General features: G+C 57.0%; 1 protein-coding gene across 1 annotated transcript in view; it reads left to right on the top strand.

The window, feature by feature from the left end:
• The window catches only part of dus1l (dihydrouridine synthase 1-like (S. cerevisiae)), a 54,264-nt gene that overhangs the window by 17,751 nt on the left and 18,907 nt on the right, over positions 1-17,606 (top strand). The window contains exon 9 of the mRNA XM_075453151.1: positions 16,711-16,807. Within this exon, the coding sequence (XP_075309266.1) occupies positions 16,711-16,807 (97 nt within the window). The remainder of the gene's footprint in view (positions 1-16,710; positions 16,808-17,606) is intronic.

The following is a 17,606-nucleotide window of genomic DNA, read 5'->3' as shown; positions in this document are numbered from 1 at the left end:
TCAGCGTCCTGTCCGAGGACGCGTTGTTCAGCTTCCTGTCCGAGGACGCGTTGTTCAGCGTCCTGTCCGAGGACGCGTTGTTCAGCGTCCCGTTGTTCAGCGTCCTTTCTGAGGACGCGTTGTTCAGCGTCCTGTCTGAGGACGCGTTGTTTAGCGTCCTGTCATAGGACGCGTTGTTTAGCGTCCTGTCATAGGACGCGTTGTTCAGCGTCCTTTCTGAGGACGCGTTGTTCAGCGTCCCGTTGTTCAGCGTCCCGTTGTTCAGCGTCCCGTTGTTCAGCGCCCCGTTGTTCAGCGTCCTGTCTGAGTACGCGTTTTTTTAGCGTCCTGTCCGAGGACGCGTTGTTCAGCGTCCTGTCCAAGGACGCGTTGTTCAGCGTCCTGTTGTTCAGCGTCCTGTTGTTCAGCGTCCTGTTGTTCAGCGTCCTGTCCGAGGACGCGTTGTTCAGCGTCCCGTTGTTCAGCGTCCTGTTCGAGGACGCGTTGTTCAGCGTCCTGTTGTTCAGCGTCCTGTCCGAGGACGCCTTGTTCAGCGTCCTGTCCGAGGATGCGTTGTTCAGCGTCCCGTTGTTCAGCATCCTGTCCAAGGACGCGTTGTTCAGCGTCCTGTCCGAGGATGCGTTGTTCAGCGTCCCGTTGTTCAGCGTCCTGTCAAAGGACGCGTTGTTTAGCGTCCCGTTGTTTAGCGTCCTGTCCGAGGACGCGTTGTTCAGCGTCCCGTTGTTCAGCGTCCCGTTGTTCAGCGTCCTGTCCGAGGATGCGTTGTTCAGCGTCCCGTTGTTCAGCGTCCCGTTGTTCAGCGTCCCGTTGTTCAGCGTCCTGTCTGAGGACGCGTTGTTCAGCGTCCCGTTGTTCAGCGTCCTGTCTGAGGACGCGTTGTTCAGCGTCCCGTTGTTCAGCGTCCTGTCTGAGGACGCGTTGTTCAGCGTCCCGTTGTTCAGCGTCCCTTTGTTCAGCATCCCGTTGTTCAGCGTCCCGTTGTTCAGCGTCCTGTCCGAGGACGCGTTGTTCAGCGTCCTGTTGTTCAGCGTCCTGTCCGAGGACGCGTTGTTCAGCATCCTGTCCAAGGACGCGTTGTTCAGCGTCCTGTCCGAGGACGCGTTGTTCAGCGTCCTGTCCGAGGACGCGTTGTTCAGCGTCCTGTCCGAGGAGGCCTTGCTCAGCGTCCTGTCCGAGGAGGCCTTGCTCAGCGTCCTGTCCGAGGACGCGTTGTTCAGCGTCCTGTTGTTCAGCGTCCTGTCCGAGGACGCGTTGTTCAGCGTCCTCTCCGAGGATGCGTTGTTCAGCGTCCCGTTGTTCAGCATCCTGTCCAAGGACGCGTTGTTCAGCGTCCTTTATCGAGGACGTCTTGTTCAGCGTCCTGTCCGAGGACGCGTTGTTCAGCGTCCTGTCCGAGGACGCGTTGTTCAGCGTCCTGTTGTTCAGCGTCCTGTTGTTCAGCGTCCTGTTTTTCAGCGTCCTGTCCGAGGACGCCTTGTTCAGCGTCCTGTCCGAGGATGCGTTGTTCAGCGTCCCGTTGTTCAGCGTCCCGTTGTTCAGCGTCCTGTCTGAGGACGCGTTGTTCAGCATCCCGTTGTTCAGCGTCCTGTCTGAGGACGCGTTGTTCAGCGTCCTGTCTGAGGACGCGTTGTTCAGCGTCCCGTTGTTCAGCGTCCCGTTGTTCAGCGTCCCGTTGTTCAGCGTCCTGTCCGAGGACGCGTTGTTCAGCGTCCTGTTGTTCAGCGTCCTGTCCGAGGACGCGTTGTTCAGCATCCTGTCCAAGGACGCGTTGTTCAGCGTCCTGTCCGAGGACGCGTTGTTCAGCGTCCTGTCCGAGGACACGTTGTTCAGCGTCCTGTCCGAGGAGGCCTTGCTCAGCGTCCTGTCCGAGGAGGCCTTGCTCAGCGTCCTGTCCGAGGAGGCCTTGCTCAGCGTCCTGTCCGAGGAGGCCTTGCTCAGCGTCCTGTCCGAGGACGCGTTGTTCAGCGTCCTGTTGTTCAGCGTCCTGTCCGAGGACGCGTTGTTCAGCGTCCTCTCCGAGGATGCGTTGTTCAGCATCCTGTCCAAGGACGCGTTGTTCAGCGTCCTTTATCGAGGACGTCTTGTTCAGCGTCCTGTCCGAGGACGCGTTGTTCAGCGTCCCGTTGTTCAGCGTCCTGTTGTTCAGCGTCCTGTTGTTCAGCGTCCTGTTTTTCAGCGTCCTGTCCGAGGACGCCTTGTTCAGCGTCCTGTCCGAGGATGCGTTGTTCAGCGTCCCGTTGTTCAGCGTCCCGTTGTTCAGCGTCCTGTCCGAGGACGCGTTGTTCAGCATCCCGTTGTTCAGCGTCCTGTCTGAGGACGCGTTGTTCAGCGTCCTGTCTGAGGACGCGTTGTTCAGCGTCCCGTTGTTCAGCGTCCCGTTGTTCAGCGTCCCGTTGTTCAGCGTCCCGTTGTTCAGCGTCCTGTCCGAGGACGCGTTGTTCAGCGTCCTGTTGTTCAGCGTCCTGTCCGAGGACGCGTTGTTCAGCATCCTGTCCAAGGACGCGTTGTTCAGCGTCCTGTCCGAGGACGCGTTGTTCAGCGTCCTGTCCGAGGACACGTTGTTCAGCGTCCTGTCCGAGGAGGCCTTGCTCAGCGTCCTGTCCGAGGAGGCCTTGCTCAGCGTCCTGTCCGAGGAGGCCTTGCTCAGCGTCCTGTCCGAGGAGGCCTTGCTCAGCGTCCTGTCCGAGGAGGCCTTGCTCAGCGTCCTGTCCGAGGACGCGTTGTTCAGCGTCCTGTTGTTCAGCGTCCTGTCCGAGGACGCGTTGTTCAGCGTCCTCTCCGAGGATGCGTTGTTCAGCATCCTGTCCAAGGACGCGTTGTTCAGCGTCCTTTATCGAGGACGTCTTGTTCAGCGTCCTGTCCGAGGACGCGTTGTTCAGCGTCCCGTTGTTCAGCGTCCTGTTGTTCAGCGTCCTGTTGTTCAGCGTCCTGTCCGAGGACGCGTTGTTCAGCGTCCCGTTGTTCAGCGTCCTGTTGTTCAGCGTCCTGTTGTTCAGCGTCCTGTTGTTCAGCGTCCTGTCCGAGGACGCGTTGTTCAGCGTCCCGTTGTTCAGCGTCCTTTCTGAGGACGCGTTGTTCAGCGTCCTGTCTGAGGACGCGTTGTTTAGCGTCCTGTCATAGGACGCGTTGTTCAGCGTCCTTTCTGAGGACGCGTTGTTCAGCGTCCCGTTGTTCAGCGTCCCGTTGTTCAGCGCCCCGTTGTTCAGCGTCCTGTCTGAGTACGCGTTTTTTTAGCGTCCTGTCCGAGGACGCGTTGTTCAGCGTCCTGTCCGAGGACCCGTTGTTCAGCGTCCCATTGTTCAGCGTCCTGTGTGAGGACGCGTTGTTCAGCGTCCTGTTGTTCAGCGTCCTGTCCGAGGACGCCTTGTTCAGCGTCCTGTCCGAGGATGCGTTGTTCAGCGTCCCGTTGTTCAGCATCCTGTCCAAGGACGCGTTGTTCAGCGTCCTGTCCGAGGATGCGTTGTTCAGCGTCCCGTTGTTCAGCGTCCTGTCAAAGGACGCGTTGTTTAGCGTCCCGTTGTTTAGCGTCCTGTCCGAGGACGCGTTGTTCAGCGTCCCGTTGTTCAGCGTCCCGTTGTTCAGCGTCCTGTCCGAGGATGCGTTGTTCAGCGTCCCGTTGTTCAGCGTCCCGTTGTTCAGCGTCCCGTTGTTCAGCGTCCCGTTGTTCAGCGTCCTGTCTGAGGACGCGTTGTTCAGCGTCCCGTTGTTCAGCGTCCTGTCTGAGGACGCGTTGTTCAGCGTCCCGTTGTTCAGCGTCCTGTCTGAGGACGCGTTGTTCAGCGTCCCGTTGTTCAGCGTCCTGTCTGAGGACGCGTTGTTCAGCGTCCCGTTGTTCAGCGTCCCTTTGTTCAGCATCCCGTTGTTCAGCGTCCCGTTGTTCAGCGTCCTGTCCGAGGACGCGTTGTTCAGCGTCCTGTTGTTCAGCGTCCTGTCCGAGGACGCGTTGTTCAGCATCCTGTCCAAGGACGCGTTGTTCAGCGTCCTGTCCGAGGACGCGTTGTTCAGCGTCCTGTCCGAGGACACGTTGTTCAGCGTCCTGTCCGAGGAGGCCTTGCTCAGCGTCCTGTCCGAGGAGGCCTTGCTCAGCGTCCTGTCCGAGGACGCGTTGTTCAGCGTCCTGTTGTTCAGTGTCCTGTCCGAGGACGCGTTGTTCAGCGTCCTCTCCGAGGATGCGTTGTTCAGCGTCCCGTTGTTCAGCATCCTGTCCAAGGACGCGTTGTTCAGCGTCCTTTATCGAGGACGTCTTGTTCAGCGTCCTGTCCGAGGACGCGTTGTTCAGCGTCCTGTCCGAGGACGCGTTGTTCAGCGTCCTGTTGTTCAGCGTCCTGTTGTTCAGCGTCCTGTTTTTCAGCGTCCTGTCCGAGGACGCCTTGTTCAGCGTCCTGTCCGAGGATGCGTTGTTCAGCGTCCCGTTGTTCAGCGTCCTGTCCGAGGACGCGTTGTTCAGCATCCCGTTGTTCAGCGTCCTGTCTGAGGACGCGTTGTTCAGCGTCCCGTTGTTCAGCGTCCCGTTGTTCAGCGTCCCGTTGTTCAGCGTCCCGTTGTTCAGCGTCCTGTCCGAGGACGCGTTGTTCAGCGTCCTGTTGTTCAGCGTCCTGTCCGAGGACGCGTTGTTCAGCATCCTGTCCAAGGACGCGTTGTTCAGCGTCCTGTCCGAGGACACGTTGTTCAGCGTCCTGTCCGAGGAGGCCTTGCTCAGCGTCCTGTCCGAGGAGGCCTTGCTCAGCGTCCTGTCCGAGGAGGCCTTGCTCAGCGTCCTGTCCGAGGACGCGTTGTTCAGCGTCCTGTTGTTCAGCGTCCTGTCCGAGGACGCGTTGTTCAGCGTCCTCTCCGAGGATGCGTTGTTCAGCATCCTGTCCAAGGACGCGTTGTTCAGCGTCCTTTATCGAGGACGTCTTGTTCAGCGTCCTGTCCGAGGACGCGTTGTTCAGCGTCCCGTTGTTCAGCGTCCTGTTGTTCAGCGTCCTGTCCGAGGACGCGTTGTTCAGCGTCCCGTTGTTCAGCGTCCTGTTGTTCAGCGTCATGTTGTTCAGCGTCCTGTTGTTCAGCGTCCTGTCCGAGGACGCGTTGTTTAGCGTCCTGTCCGAGGACGCGTTGTTCAGCGTCCTGTCCGAGGACGCCTTGTTCAGCGTCCTGTCCGAGGATGCGTTGTTCAGCGTCCCGTTGTTCAGCGTCCCGTTGTTTAGCGTCCTGTCCGAGGACGCGTTGTTCAGCGTCCTGTCCGAGGACGCGTTGTTCAGCGTCCTGTCCGAGGACGCGTTGTTCAGCGTCCTGTCCGAGGACGCGTTGTTCAGCTTCCTGTCCGAGGACGCGTTGTTCAGCGTCCTGTCCGAGGACGCGTTGTTCAGCGTCCTGTCCGAGGACGCGTTGTTCAGCGTCCTGTCCGAGGACGCGTTGTTCAGCATCCCGTTGTTCAGCGTCCTTTCTGAGGACGCGTTGTTCAGCGTTCCGTTGTTCAGCGTCCCGTTGCTCAGCGTCCCGTTGTTCAGCGTCCTGTCTGAGGACGCGTTTTTTTAGCGTCCTGTCCGAGGACGCGTTGTTCAGTGTGCTGTCCGAGGACGCGTTGTTCAGTGTCCCGTTGTTTAGCGTCCTGTCCGAGGACGCGTTGTTCAGCGTCCTGTCCGAGGACGCGTTGTTTAGCGTCCTGTCATAGGACGCGTTGTTTAGCGTCCTGTCATAGGACGCGTTGTTCAGCGTCCTGTCCGAGGACGCGTTGTTCAGCTTCCTGTCCGAGGACGCGTTGTTCAGCTTCCTGTCCGAGGACGCGTTGTTCAGCGTCCCGTTGTTCAGCGTCCTTTCTGAGGACGCGTTGTTCAGCGTCCTGTCTGAGGACGCGTTGTTCAGCGTCCCGTTGTTCAGCGTCCTGTCTGAGGACGCGTTGTTCAGCGTCCCGTCTGAGGACGTGTTGTTTAGCGTCCCGTTGTTCAGTGTCCCGTTGTTCAGTGTCCTGTCTGAGGACGCGTTGTTCAGCGTCCCGTTGTTCAGCGTCCCGTTGTTCAGCGTCCCATTGTTCAGTGTCCTGTCTGAGGACGCGTTGTTCAGCGTCCCGTTGTTCAGCGTCCCGTTGTTCAGCGTCCCGTTGTTCAGCGTCATGTCCGAGGACGCGTTGTTCACCGTCATGTCCGAGGACGCGTTGTTCAGCGTCCTGTCCGAGGACGCGTTGTTCAGCGTCCTGTTGTTCAGCGTCCTGTTGTTCAGCGTCCTGTCTGAGGACGCGTTGTTCAGCGTCCTGTCCGAGGACGCCTTGTTCAGCGTCATGTCCGAGGACGCGTTGTTCAGCGTCCTGTCCGAGGACGCGTTGTTCAGCGTCCTGTTGTTCAGCGTCCTGTTGTTCAGCGTCCTGTCTGAGGACGCGTTGTTCAGCGTCCTGTCCGAGGACGCCTTGTTCAGCGTCCTGTCCGAGGAGGCCTTGCTCAGCGTCCTTGTCCGAGGAGGCCTTGCTCAGCGTCCTGTCCGAGGACGTCTTGTTCAGCGTCCTGTCCGAGGACGCGTTGTTCAGCGTCCCGTTGTTCAGCGTCCTGTTGTTCAGCGTCCTGTCCGAGGACGCGTTGTTCAGCGTCCCGTTGTTCAGCGTCCCGTTGTTCAGCGTCCCGTTGTTCAGCGTCCTGTTGTTCAGCGTCCTGTTGTTCAGCGTCCTGTCCGAGGACGCGTTGTTTAGCGTCCTGTCCGAGGACGCCTTGTTCAGCGTCCTGTCCGAGGATGCGTTGTTCAGCGTCCCGTTGTTCAGCGTCCCGTTGTTTAGCGTCCTGTCCGAGGACGCCTTGTTCAGCGTCCTGTCCGAGGACGCGTTGTTCAGCGTCCTGTCCGAGGACGCGTTGTTCAGCTTCCTGTCCGAGGACGCGTTGTTCAGCGTCCTGTCCGAGGACGCGTTGTTCAGCATCCCGTTGTTCAGCGTCCTTTCTGAGGACGCGTTGTTCAGCGTCCCGTTGTTCAGCGTCCCGTTGTTCAGCGTCCCGTTGTTCAGCGTCCTGTCTGAGGACGCGTTTTTTTAGCGTCCTGTCCGAGGACGCGTTGTTCAGTGTCTTGTCCGAGGACGCGTTGTTCAGTGTCCCGTTGTTTAGCGTCCTGTCCGAGGACGCGTTGTTCAGCGTCCTGTCCGAGGACGCGTTGTTTAGCGTCCTGTCATAGGACGCGTTGTTTAGCGTCCTGTCATAGGACGCGTTGTTCAGCGTCCTGTCCGAGGACGCGTTGTTCAGCTTCCTGTCCGAGGACGCGTTGTTCAGCGTCCTGTCCGAGGACGCGTTGTTCAGCGTCCCGTTGTTCAGCGTCCTTTCTGAGGACGCGTTGTTCAGCGTCCTGTCTGAGGACGCGTTGTTCAGCGTCCCGTTGTTCAGCGTCCTGTCTGAGGACGCGTTGTTCAGCGTCCCGTCTGAGGACGCGTTGTTTAGCGTCCCGTTGTTCAGTGTCCTGTCTGAGGACGCGTTGTTCAGCGTCCCGTTGTTCAGCGTCCCGTTGTTCAGCGTCCCGTTGTTCAGCGTCCCATTGTTCAGTGTCCTGTCTGAGGACGCGTCTTTCAGCGTCCCGTTGTTCAGCGTCCCGTTGTTCAGCGTCATGTCCGAGGACGCGTTGTTCACCGTCCTGTCCGAGGACGCCTTGTTCAGCGTCCTGTCCGAGGATGCGTTGTTCAGCGTCCTGTTGTTCAGCGTCCTGTCTGAGGACGCGTTGTTCAGCGTCCTGTCCGAGGACGCCTTGTTCAGCGTCATGTCCGAGGACGCGTTGTTCAGCGTCCTGTCCGAGGACGCGTTGTTCAGCGTCCTGTTGTTCAGCGTCCTGTCTGAGGACGCGTTGTTCAGCGTCCTGTCCGAGGACGCCTTGTTCAGCGTCCTGTCCGAGGACGCCTTGTTCAGCGTCCTGTCCGAGGATGCGTTGTTCAGCGTCCCGTTGTTCAGCATCCTGTCCAAGGACGCGTTGTTCAGCGTCCTGTCCGAGGATGCGTTTTTCAGCGTCCCGTTGTTCAGCATCCTGTCCGAGGACGCGTTGTTCAGCGTCCTGTCCGAGGACGCCTTGTTCAGCGTCCTGTCCGAGGAGGCCTTGCTCAGCGTCCTGTTCGAGGACGCGTTGTTCAGCGTCCTGTTGTTCAGCGTCCTGTCCGAGGACGCGTTGTTCAGCGTCCTGTTATTCAGCGTCCTGTCCGAGGACGCGTTGTTCAGCGTCCTGTCCGAGGATGCGTTGTTCAGCGTCCCGTTGTTCAGCGTCCTGTCCGAGGATGCGTTGTTCAGCGTCCCGTTGTTCAGCATCCTGTCCAAGGACGCGTTGTTCAGCGTCCTTTATCGAGGACGCCTTGTTCAGCGTCCTGTCCGAGGACGCGTTGTTCAGCGTCCTGTTGTTCAGCGTCCTGTTGTTCAGCGTCCTGTTTTTCAGCGTCCTGTCCAAGGACGCGTTGTTCAGCGTCCTGTTGTTCAGCGTCCTGTTGTTCAGCGTCCTGTTGTTCAGCGTCCTGTCCGAGGACGCGTTGTTCAGCGTCCCGTTGTTCAGCGTCCTGTTCGAGGACGCGTTGTTCAGCGTCCTGTTGTTCAGCGTCCTGTCCGAGGACGCCTTGTTCAGCGTCCTGTCCGAGGATGCGTTGTTCAGCGTCCCGTTGTTCAGCATCCTGTCCAAGGACGCGTTGTTCAGCGTCCTGTCCGAGGATGCGTTGTTCAGCGTCCCGTTGTTTAGCGTCCTGTCCGAGGACGCGTTGTTCAGCTTCCTGTCCGAGGACGCGTTGTTCAGCGTCCTGTCCGAGGACGCGTTGTTCAGCGTCCCGTTGTTCAGTGTCCTTTCTGAGGACGCGTTGTTCAGCGTCCCGTTGTTCAGCGTCCCGTTGTTCAGCGTCCTGTCTGAGGACGCGTTTTTTTAGCGTCCTGTCCGAGGACGCGTTGTTCAGTGTCCTGTCCGAGGACGCGTTGTTCAGCGTCCTGTCCGAGGACGCGTTGTTTAGCGTCCTGTCATAGGACGCGTTGTTCAGCGTCCTGTCCGAGGACGCGTTGTTCAGCTTCCTGTCCGAGGACGCGTTGTTCAGCGTCCTGTCCGAGGACGCGTTGTTCAGCGTCCCGTTGTTCAGCGTCCTTTCTGAGGACGCGTTGTTCAGCGTCCCGTTGTTCAGCGTCCCGTTGTTCAGCGTCCTGTCTGAGGACGCGTTTTTTTAGCGTTCTGTCCGAGGACGCGTTGTTCAGCGTCCTGTCCGAGGACCCGTTGTTCAGCGTCCCATTGTTCAGCGTCCTGTGTGAGGACGCGTTGTTCAGCGTCCCGTTGTTCAGCGTCCTGTCTGAGGACGCGTTGTTCAGCGTCCCGTTGTTCAGCGTCCCGTTGTTCAGCGTCCCGTTGTTCAGCGTCCCGTTGTTCAGCGTCCTGTCCGAGGATGTGTTGTTCAGCGTCCCGTTGTTTAGCGTCCTGTCCGAGGACGCGTTGTTCAGCGTCCCGTTGTTCAGCGTCCTGTCAAAGGACGCGTTGTTTAGCGTCCCGTTGTTTAGCGTTCCGTCCGAGGACGCGTTGTTCAGCGTCCCGTTGTTCAGCGTCCCGTTGTTCAGCGTCCCGTTGTTCAGCGTCCCGTTGTTCAGCGTCCTGTCAAAGGACGCGTTGTTTAGCGTCCCGTTGTTTAGCGTTCCGTCCGAGGACGCGTTGTTCAGCGTCCCGTTGTTCAGCGTCCCGTTGTTCAGCGTCCCGTTGTTCAGCGTCCTGTCTGAGGACGCGTTGTTCAGCGTCCCGTTGTTCAGCGTCCCGTTGTTCAGCGTCCCGTTGTTCAGCGTCCCGTTGTTCAGCGTCCTGTCCGAGGATGTGTTGTTCAGCGTCCCGTTGTTTAGCGTCCTGTCCGAGGACGCGTTGTTCAGCGTCCCGTTGTTCAGCGTCCTGTCAAAGGACGCGTTGTTTAGCGTCCCGTTGTTTAGCGTTCCGTCCGAGGACGCGTTGTTCAGCGTCCCGTTGTTCAGCGTCCTGTCTGAGGACGCGTTTTTTTAGCGTCCTGTCCGAGGACGCGTTGTTCAGTGTCCTGTCCGAGGACGCGTTGTTCAGCGTCCTGTCCGAGGACGCGTTGTTTAGCGTCCTGTCATAGGACGCGTTGTTCAGCGTCCTGTCCGAGGACGCGTTGTTCAGCTTCCTGTCCGAGGACGCGTTGTTCAGCGTCCTGTCCGAGGACGCGTTGTTCAGCGTCCCGTTGTTCAGCGTCCTTTCTGAGGACGCGTTGTTCAGCGTCCCGTTGTTCAGCGTCCCGTTGTTCAGCGTCCTGTCTGAGGACGCGTTTTTTTAGCGTTCTGTCCGAGGACGCGTTGTTCAGCGTCCTGTCCGAGGACCCGTTGTTCAGCGTCCCGTTGTTCAGCGTCCTGTCTGAGGACGCGTTGTTCAGCGTCCCGTTGTTCAGCGTCCCGTTGTTCAGCGTCCCGTTGTTCAGCGTCCTGTCCGAGGATGTGTTGTTCAGCGTCCCGTTGTTTAGCGTCCTGTCCGAGGACGCGTTGTTCAGCGTCCCGTTGTTCAGCGTCCTGTCAAAGGACGCGTTGTTTAGCGTCCCGTTGTTTAGCGTTCCGTCCGAGGACGCGTTGTTCAGCGTCCCGTTGTTCAGCGTCCCGTTGTTCAGCGTCCCGTTGTTCAGCGTCCCGTTGTTCAGCGTCCTCTCCGAGGATGCGTTGTTCAGCGTCCTGTCCGAGGACGCGTTGTTTAGCGTCCCGTTGTTTAGCGTCCCGTTGTTTAGCGTCCTGTCTGAGGACGCGTTGTTCAGCGTCCCGTTGTTCAGCGTCCTGTCCGAGGACGCGTTGTTCAGCGTCCCGTTGTTCAGCGTCCTGTCTGAGGACTTGTTGTTCAGCGTCCTGTCTGAGGACGCGTTGTTCAGCGTCCCGTTGTTCAGCGTCCTGTCTGAGGACGCGTTGTTTAGCGTCCCGTTGTTCAGTGTCCCGTTGTTCAGTGTCCTGTCTGAGGACGCTTTGTTCAGCGTCCCGTTGTTCAGCGTGCCGTTGTTCAGCGTCCTGTCTGAGGACACGTTGTTCAGCGTCCCGTTGTTCAGCGTCCTGTCTGAGGACGCGTTGTTCAGCGTCACGTTGTTCAGCGTCACGTTGTTCAGCGTCACGTTGTTCAGCGTCACGTTGTTCAGCGTCACGTTGTTCAGCGTCCTGTTGTTCAGCGTCACGTTGTTCAGCGTCCTGTTGTTCAGCGTCCTGTCCGAGGACGCGTTGTTCAGCGTCCTGTTGTTCAGCGTCCTGTTGTTCAGCGTCCTGTCTGAGGACGCGTTGTTCAGCGTCCTGTCTGAGGACGTGTTGTTCAGCATCCTGTCCGAGGACGCCTTGTTCAGCGTCCTGTCCGAGGATGCGTTGTTCAGCGTCCCGTTGTTCAGCATCCTGTCCAAGGACGCGTTGTTCAGCGTCCTGTCCGAGGATGCGTTGTTCAGCGTCCCGTTGTTCAGCATCCTGTCCAAGGACGCGTTGTTCAGCGTCCTTTATCGAGGACGTCTTGTTCAGCGTCCTGTCCGAGGACGCGTTGTTCAGCGTCCTGTTTTTCAGCGTCCTGTCCAAGGACGCGTTGTTCAGCGTCCTGTTGTTCAGCGTCCTGTTGTTCAGCGTCCTGTTGTTCAGCGTCCTGTCCGAGGACGCGTTGTTCAGCGTCCCGTTGTTCAGCGTCCTGTTCGAGGACGCGTTGTTCAGCGTCCTGTTGTTCAGCGTCCTGTCCGAGGACGCCTTTTTCAGCGTCCTGTCCGAGGATGCGTTGTTCAGCGTCCCGTTGTTCAGCATCCTGTCCAAGGACGCGTTGTTCAGCGTCCTGTCCGAGGATGCGTTGTTCAGCGTCCCGTTGTTTAGCGTCCTGTCCGAGGACGCGTTGTTCAGCTTCCTGTCCGAGGACGCGTTGTTCAGCGTCCTGTCCGAGGACGCGTTGTTCAGCGTCCCGTTGTTCAGCGTCCTTTCTGAGGACGCGTTGTTCAGCGTCCCGTTGTTCAGCGTCCCGTTGTTCAGCGTCCTGTCTGAGGACGCGTTTTTTTAGCGTCCTGTCCGAGGACGCGTTGTTCAGTGTCCTGTCCGAGGACGCGTTGTTCAGCGTCCTGTCCGAGGACGCGTTGTTTAGCGTCCTGTCATAGGACGCGTTGTTCAGCGTCCTGTCCGAGGACGCGTTGTTCAGCGTCCTGTCCGAGGACGCGTTGTTCAGCGTCCCGTTGTTCAGCGTCCTTTCTGAGGACGCGTTGTTCAGCGTCCCGTTGTTCAGCGTCCTGTCTGAGGACGCGTTTTTTTAGCGTTCTGTCCGAGGACGCGTTGTTCAGCGTCCTGTCCGAGGACCCGTTGTTCAGCGTCCCATTGTTCAGCGTCCTGTGTGAGGACGCGTTGTTCAGCGTCCCGTTGTTCAGCGTCCTGTCTGAGGACGCGTTGTTCAGCGTCCCGTTGTTCAGCGTCCCGTTGTTCAGCGTCCCGTTGTTCAGCGTCCCGTTGTTCAGCGTCCTGTCCGAGGATGTGTTGTTCAGCGTCCCGTTGTTTAGCGTCCTGTCCGAGGACGCGTTGTTCAGCGTCCCGTTGTTCAGCGTCCCGTTGTTCAGCGTCCTGTCAAAGGACGCGTTGTTTAGCGTCCCGTTGTTTAGCGTCCTGTCCGAGGACGCGTTGTTCAGCGTCCCGTTGTTCAGCGTCCCGTTGTTCAGCGTCCTGTCCGAGGATGCGTTGTTCAGCGTCCTGTCCGAGGACGCGTTGTTTAGCGTCCCGTTGTTTAGCGTCCCGTTGTTCAGCGTCCTGTCCGAGGACGCGTTGTTCAGCGTCCTGTTTTTCAGCGTCCTGTCCAAGGACGCGTTGTTCAGCGTCCTGTTGTTCAGCGTCCTGTTGTTCAGCGTCCTGTTGTTCAGCGTCCTGTCCGAGGACGCGTTGTTCAGCGTCCCGTTGTTCAGCGTCCTGTTCGAGGACGCGTTGTTCAGCGTCCTGTTGTTCAGCGTCCTGTCCGAGGACGCCTTTTTCAGCGTCCTGTCCGAGGATGCGTTGTTCAGCGTCCCGTTGTTCAGCATCCTGTCCAAGGACGCGTTGTTCAGCGTCCTGTCCGAGGATGCGTTGTTCAGCGTCCCGTTGTTTAGCGTCCTGTCCGAGGACGCGTTGTTCAGCTTCCTGTCCGAGGACGCGTTGTTCAGCGTCCTGTCCGAGGACGCGTTGTTCAGCGTCCCGTTGTTCAGCGTCCCGTTGTTCAGCGTCCTTTCTGAGGACGCGTTGTTCAGCGTCCCGTTGTTCAGCGTCCTGTCTGAGGACGCGTTTTTTTAGCGTCCTGTCCGAGGACGCGTTGTTCAGCGTCCTGTCCGAGGACGCGTTGTTCAGCGTCCTGTCCGAGGACGCGTTGTTCAGCGTCCCGTTGTTCAGCGTCCTTTCTGAGGACGCGTTGTTCAGCGTCCCGTTGTTCAGCGTCCCGTTGTTCAGCGTCCTGTCTGAGGACGCGTTTTTTTAGCGTCCTGTCCGAGGACGCGTTGTTCAGTGTCCTGTCCGAGGACGCGTTGTTCAGCGTCCTGTCCGAGGACGCGTTGTTTAGCGTCCTGTCATAGGACGCGTTGTTCAGCGTCCTGTCCGAGGACGCGTTGTTCAGCGTCCTGTCCGAGGACGCGTTGTTCAGCGTCCCGTTGTTCAGCGTCCTTTCTGAGGACGCGTTGTTCAGCGTCCCGTTGTTCAGCGTCCTGTCTGAGGACGCGTTTTTTTAGCGTTCTGTCCGAGGACGCGTTGTTCAGCGTCCTGTCCGAGGACCCGTTGTTCAGCGTCCCATTGTTCAGCGTCCTGTGTGAGGACGCGTTGTTCAGCGTCCCGTTGTTCAGCGTCCTGTCTGAGGACGCGTTGTTCAGCGTCCCGTTGTTCAGCGTCCCGTTGTTCAGCGTCCCGTTGTTCAGCGTCCCGTTGTTCAGCGTCCTGTCCGAGGATGTGTTGTTCAGCGTCCCGTTGTTTAGCGTCCTGTCCGAGGACGCGTTGTTCAGCGTCCCGTTGTTCAGCGTCCCGTTGTTCAGCGTCCTGTCAAAGGACGCGTTGTTTAGCGTCCCGTTGTTTAGCGTCCTGTCCGAGGACGCGTTGTTCAGCGTCCCGTTGTTCAGCGTCCCGTTGTTCAGCGTCCTGTCCGAGGATGCGTTGTTCAGCGTCCTGTCCGAGGACGCGTTGTTTAGCGTCCCGTTGTTTAGCGTCCCGTTGTTTAGCGTCCTGTCTGAGGACGCGTTGTTCAGCGTCCCGTTGTTCAGCGTCCTGTCCGAGGACGCGTTGTTCAGCGTCCCGTTGTTCAGCGTCCTGTCTGAGGACTTGTTGTTCAGCGTCCTGTCTGAGGACGCGTTGTTCAGCGTCCCGTTGTTCAGCGTCCTGTCTGAGGACGCGTTGTTTAGCGTCCCGTTGTTCAGTGTCCCGTTGTTCAGTGTCCTGTCTGAGGACGCGTTGTTCAGCGTCCCGTTGTTCAGCGTGCCGTTGTTCAGCGTCCTGTCTGAGGACACGTTGTTCAGCGTCCCGTTGTTCAGCGTCCCGTTGTTCAGCGTCCTGTCTGAGGACGCGTTGTTCAGCGTCACGTTGTTCAGCGTCACGTTGTTCAGCGTCCTGTTGTTCAGCGTCCTGTTGTTCAGCGTCCTGTTGTTCAGCGTCCTGTCCGAGGACGCGTTGTTCAGCGTCCTGTTGTTCAGCGTCCTGTTGTTCAGCGTCCTGTCCGAGGACGCGTTGTTCAGCGTCCTGTCTGAGGACGCGTTGTTCAGCATCCTGTCCGAGGACGCCTTGTTCAGCGTCCTGTCCGAGGATGCGTTGTTCAGCGTCCCGTTGTTCAGCATCCTGTCCAAGGACGCGTTGTTCAGCGTCCTGTCCGAGGATGCGTTGTTCAGCGTCCCGTTGTTCAGCATCCTGTCCAAGGACGCGTTGTTCAGCGTCCTTTATCGAGGACGCCTTGTTCAGCGTCCTGTCCGAGGACACGTTGTTCAGCGTCCTGTTGTTCAGCGTCCTGTTTCTCAGCGTTCTGTCCGAGGACGCGTTGTTCAGCATCCTGTTGTTCAGCGTCCTGTTGTTCAGCGTCCTGTCCGAGGACGCGTTGTTCAGCGTCCCGTTGTTCAGCGTCCTGTTGTTCAGCGTCCTGTCCGAGGACGCGTTGTTCAGCGTCCTGTTGTTCAGCGTCCTGTTGTTCAGCGTCCTGTTGTTCAGCGTCCTGTCCGAGGACGCCTTGTTCAGCGTCCTGTCCGAGGATGCGTTGTTCAGCGTCCCGTTGTTCAGCATCCTGTCCAAGGACGCGTTGTTCAGCGTCCTGTCCGAGGATGCGTTGTTCAGCGTCCCGTTGTTCAGCATCATGTCCAAGGACGCGTTGTTCAGCGTCCTGTCCGAGGACGTCTTGTTCAGCGTCCTGTCCGAGGATGCGTTGTTCAGCGTCCCGTTGTTCAGCATCCTGTCCAAGGACGCGTTGTTCAGCGTCCTGTCCGAGGATGCGTTGTTCAGCGTCCTGTTGTTCAGCGTCCTGTTGTTCAGCGTCCTGTCCGAGGACGCCTTGTTCAGCGTCCTGTCCGAGGATGCGTTGTTCAGCGTCCCGTTGTTCAGCATCCTGTCCGAGGACGCGTTGTTCAGCGTCCTGTCCGAGGATGCGTTGTTCAGCGTCCTGTCTGAGGACAAGCTGACAGGTCCAGCAAAGCAGCAGATCCAAACGGACCTTTTCTACTTCTGTTCTACTTCCCATTGATAAGTTAGCAGGCCTGTTCTGTGCATGTCAGCACTTTGACTGAGTGTGTTGCTTACGGAAATCAGGCCCACTGTTGAGCCAGTCTCCTCAGAGGTAAATGCAAATGAATCTGCAGGCATCATTAAATGTTCTATTTTCTGCAGATATTTTTCTTTTCTTACATTTCTCCATACTTGGGGTTGAAAGTCTCCATAAATGCGCAGCGTTTTGGCGGCCATATACCGGCGAGTGTGATGAAAAATAATAAAACTAATAGAATATCATTTTATTTTAATATTTGAAGATCACAATAATCTTTCAATTTAGAACTACAATAAAAAAGTAACTAAGACAAATAAAATACACTTGAATTGGAGACTTTTTCATTTATTTTCTGCAGCATCAGGATGAACGAGCCGTGGGCTGCCCGCCCCTGGTCTAACTCAGCAGCTGCATAAATGTCACAGAGAGCATTAAAGTTATGCACACACAGCATCTGCAATACTTCTGATCCAATGGGTTACTTTTACTTTGATGGTCATTTTCTCACAAAAATGTGAAAATCTCTGGATGTGTAGATTTCCGCTCGTGTTGCTAACCTGCCCATTTCTCTGCTGTTCTGATTGTTTTGCTCACACATACTGTTAACAGTCAAATCCCAGCTAAAACTGCTCTTATGTACATAATCTGTTTCTGTCTTCAGCCAAGAGAACAGAAGGTAGCCGGCTGCTCGGAGTCTCATTCTGTCAATCTGTGTCCCAGAATCTCTGTACACATAACTTGTAGCAGGGTAGCTGTGTTTTAACAGTTAGATTTACATTTAAAATGATCATTTAGAGAAAAGTGCTCTCACTTCCACACCCCAGCTGCAGAATAGGTCTTTGTTGACACTGTTGCAGGAACAACGGTAAAAAGTTTAGTAGCTCTCTGTTTAGCAGCATAATAATTAAGCAAGAATCAATTTAAACAAGTACAGTAAGAAAAGGAGAAGCAATGAACCTATATACAGTCCACAGTGCAGCAAGCAGTCAAGCGTTTATACAATGTAAGGTGCAAAATGGAGGCTAGTCCAAACCAGCTAAAAAAGCAGCCAAACGGACATCCTGCTACATTTTCACATGGACTGCATCTGATTTTGTTTAGGCTGCAGATCCACCAGGACCTGAGGGAAGAACTGGCTAAGGTGAAGACTCTGGAGGGCCTGGCTGATGTCAGCCGGCAGCTGAAGCAGCGCTGCCAGGTACAACTTGATAAACAGTACCTCAAATACACACCTGACAGGGGCAGGTAGTTAAACAACAAACCAAAGAGTCCTTCTCCACACACCTTCACGTCGCTCTGCACACATATGCCCCTTTTCCACTGTTGTTTCGCTGTTGTGGTCCTTTACCTGCCCGTAATCACTCTTCAGCTTGTCTCGGCACTAATGAGAATTACGGTGATAGCCATGGCTAGCCATCAGCTTGGCTATATCCTGGAACACCTTCTCATTTATTGTCGCTCCGTCCAGTTCCTTCTGTATGCGGTCCTCGGCCACCACACACAGAAAGCTCTGCACCTCGCTCATCGTCCATGGGTTGGCTTTCCTTCTCTGGTCTTCCATATTCGTAGTTCTGTTTACTCTCTGTTGCTCTCGCAGGTGTGTTTTCATACATGGCGGGTGATTATTTAAAGCTCCCCGAGCTTCATTGCGTGTATGACGTAATTTCACCTGACCAATCAGTGGACAGCACTGATCACGTGACGTTTTAGCACCGACTAGTACCGACTAGACCCACCTCTGAAGCAGGTACTAGCCGGTGCTAAAAATTGTAACGGGTCCCACCTTCAACCCGTGGTGGAAAAGCTCCCAATCAGGGTAGAGTGGTACCGTGTAGAGCCGTACTGGTACAAAAATGTTTGGTGGAAAAGGGGCAATAGTAGTCAGGTTTGCCTGTCAGTGACTTCACGGCAACAACGCAAAATAAAAGGAATACATGGTATTCTGACTGCATTCAAACAGTGTCTGCAGGGCTCCATCCTCTGGCACGTGTCTTTTC

This window comes from Odontesthes bonariensis, chromosome 21, assembly GCF_027942865.1.
Source record: "Odontesthes bonariensis isolate fOdoBon6 chromosome 21, fOdoBon6.hap1, whole genome shotgun sequence".
Classification (NCBI taxonomy): Eukaryota; Metazoa; Chordata; class Actinopteri; order Atheriniformes; family Atherinopsidae; genus Odontesthes; species Odontesthes bonariensis.
Note: the sequence above shows the minus strand (reverse complement) of the source record. Positions and strands in the feature narration are given on the sequence as shown.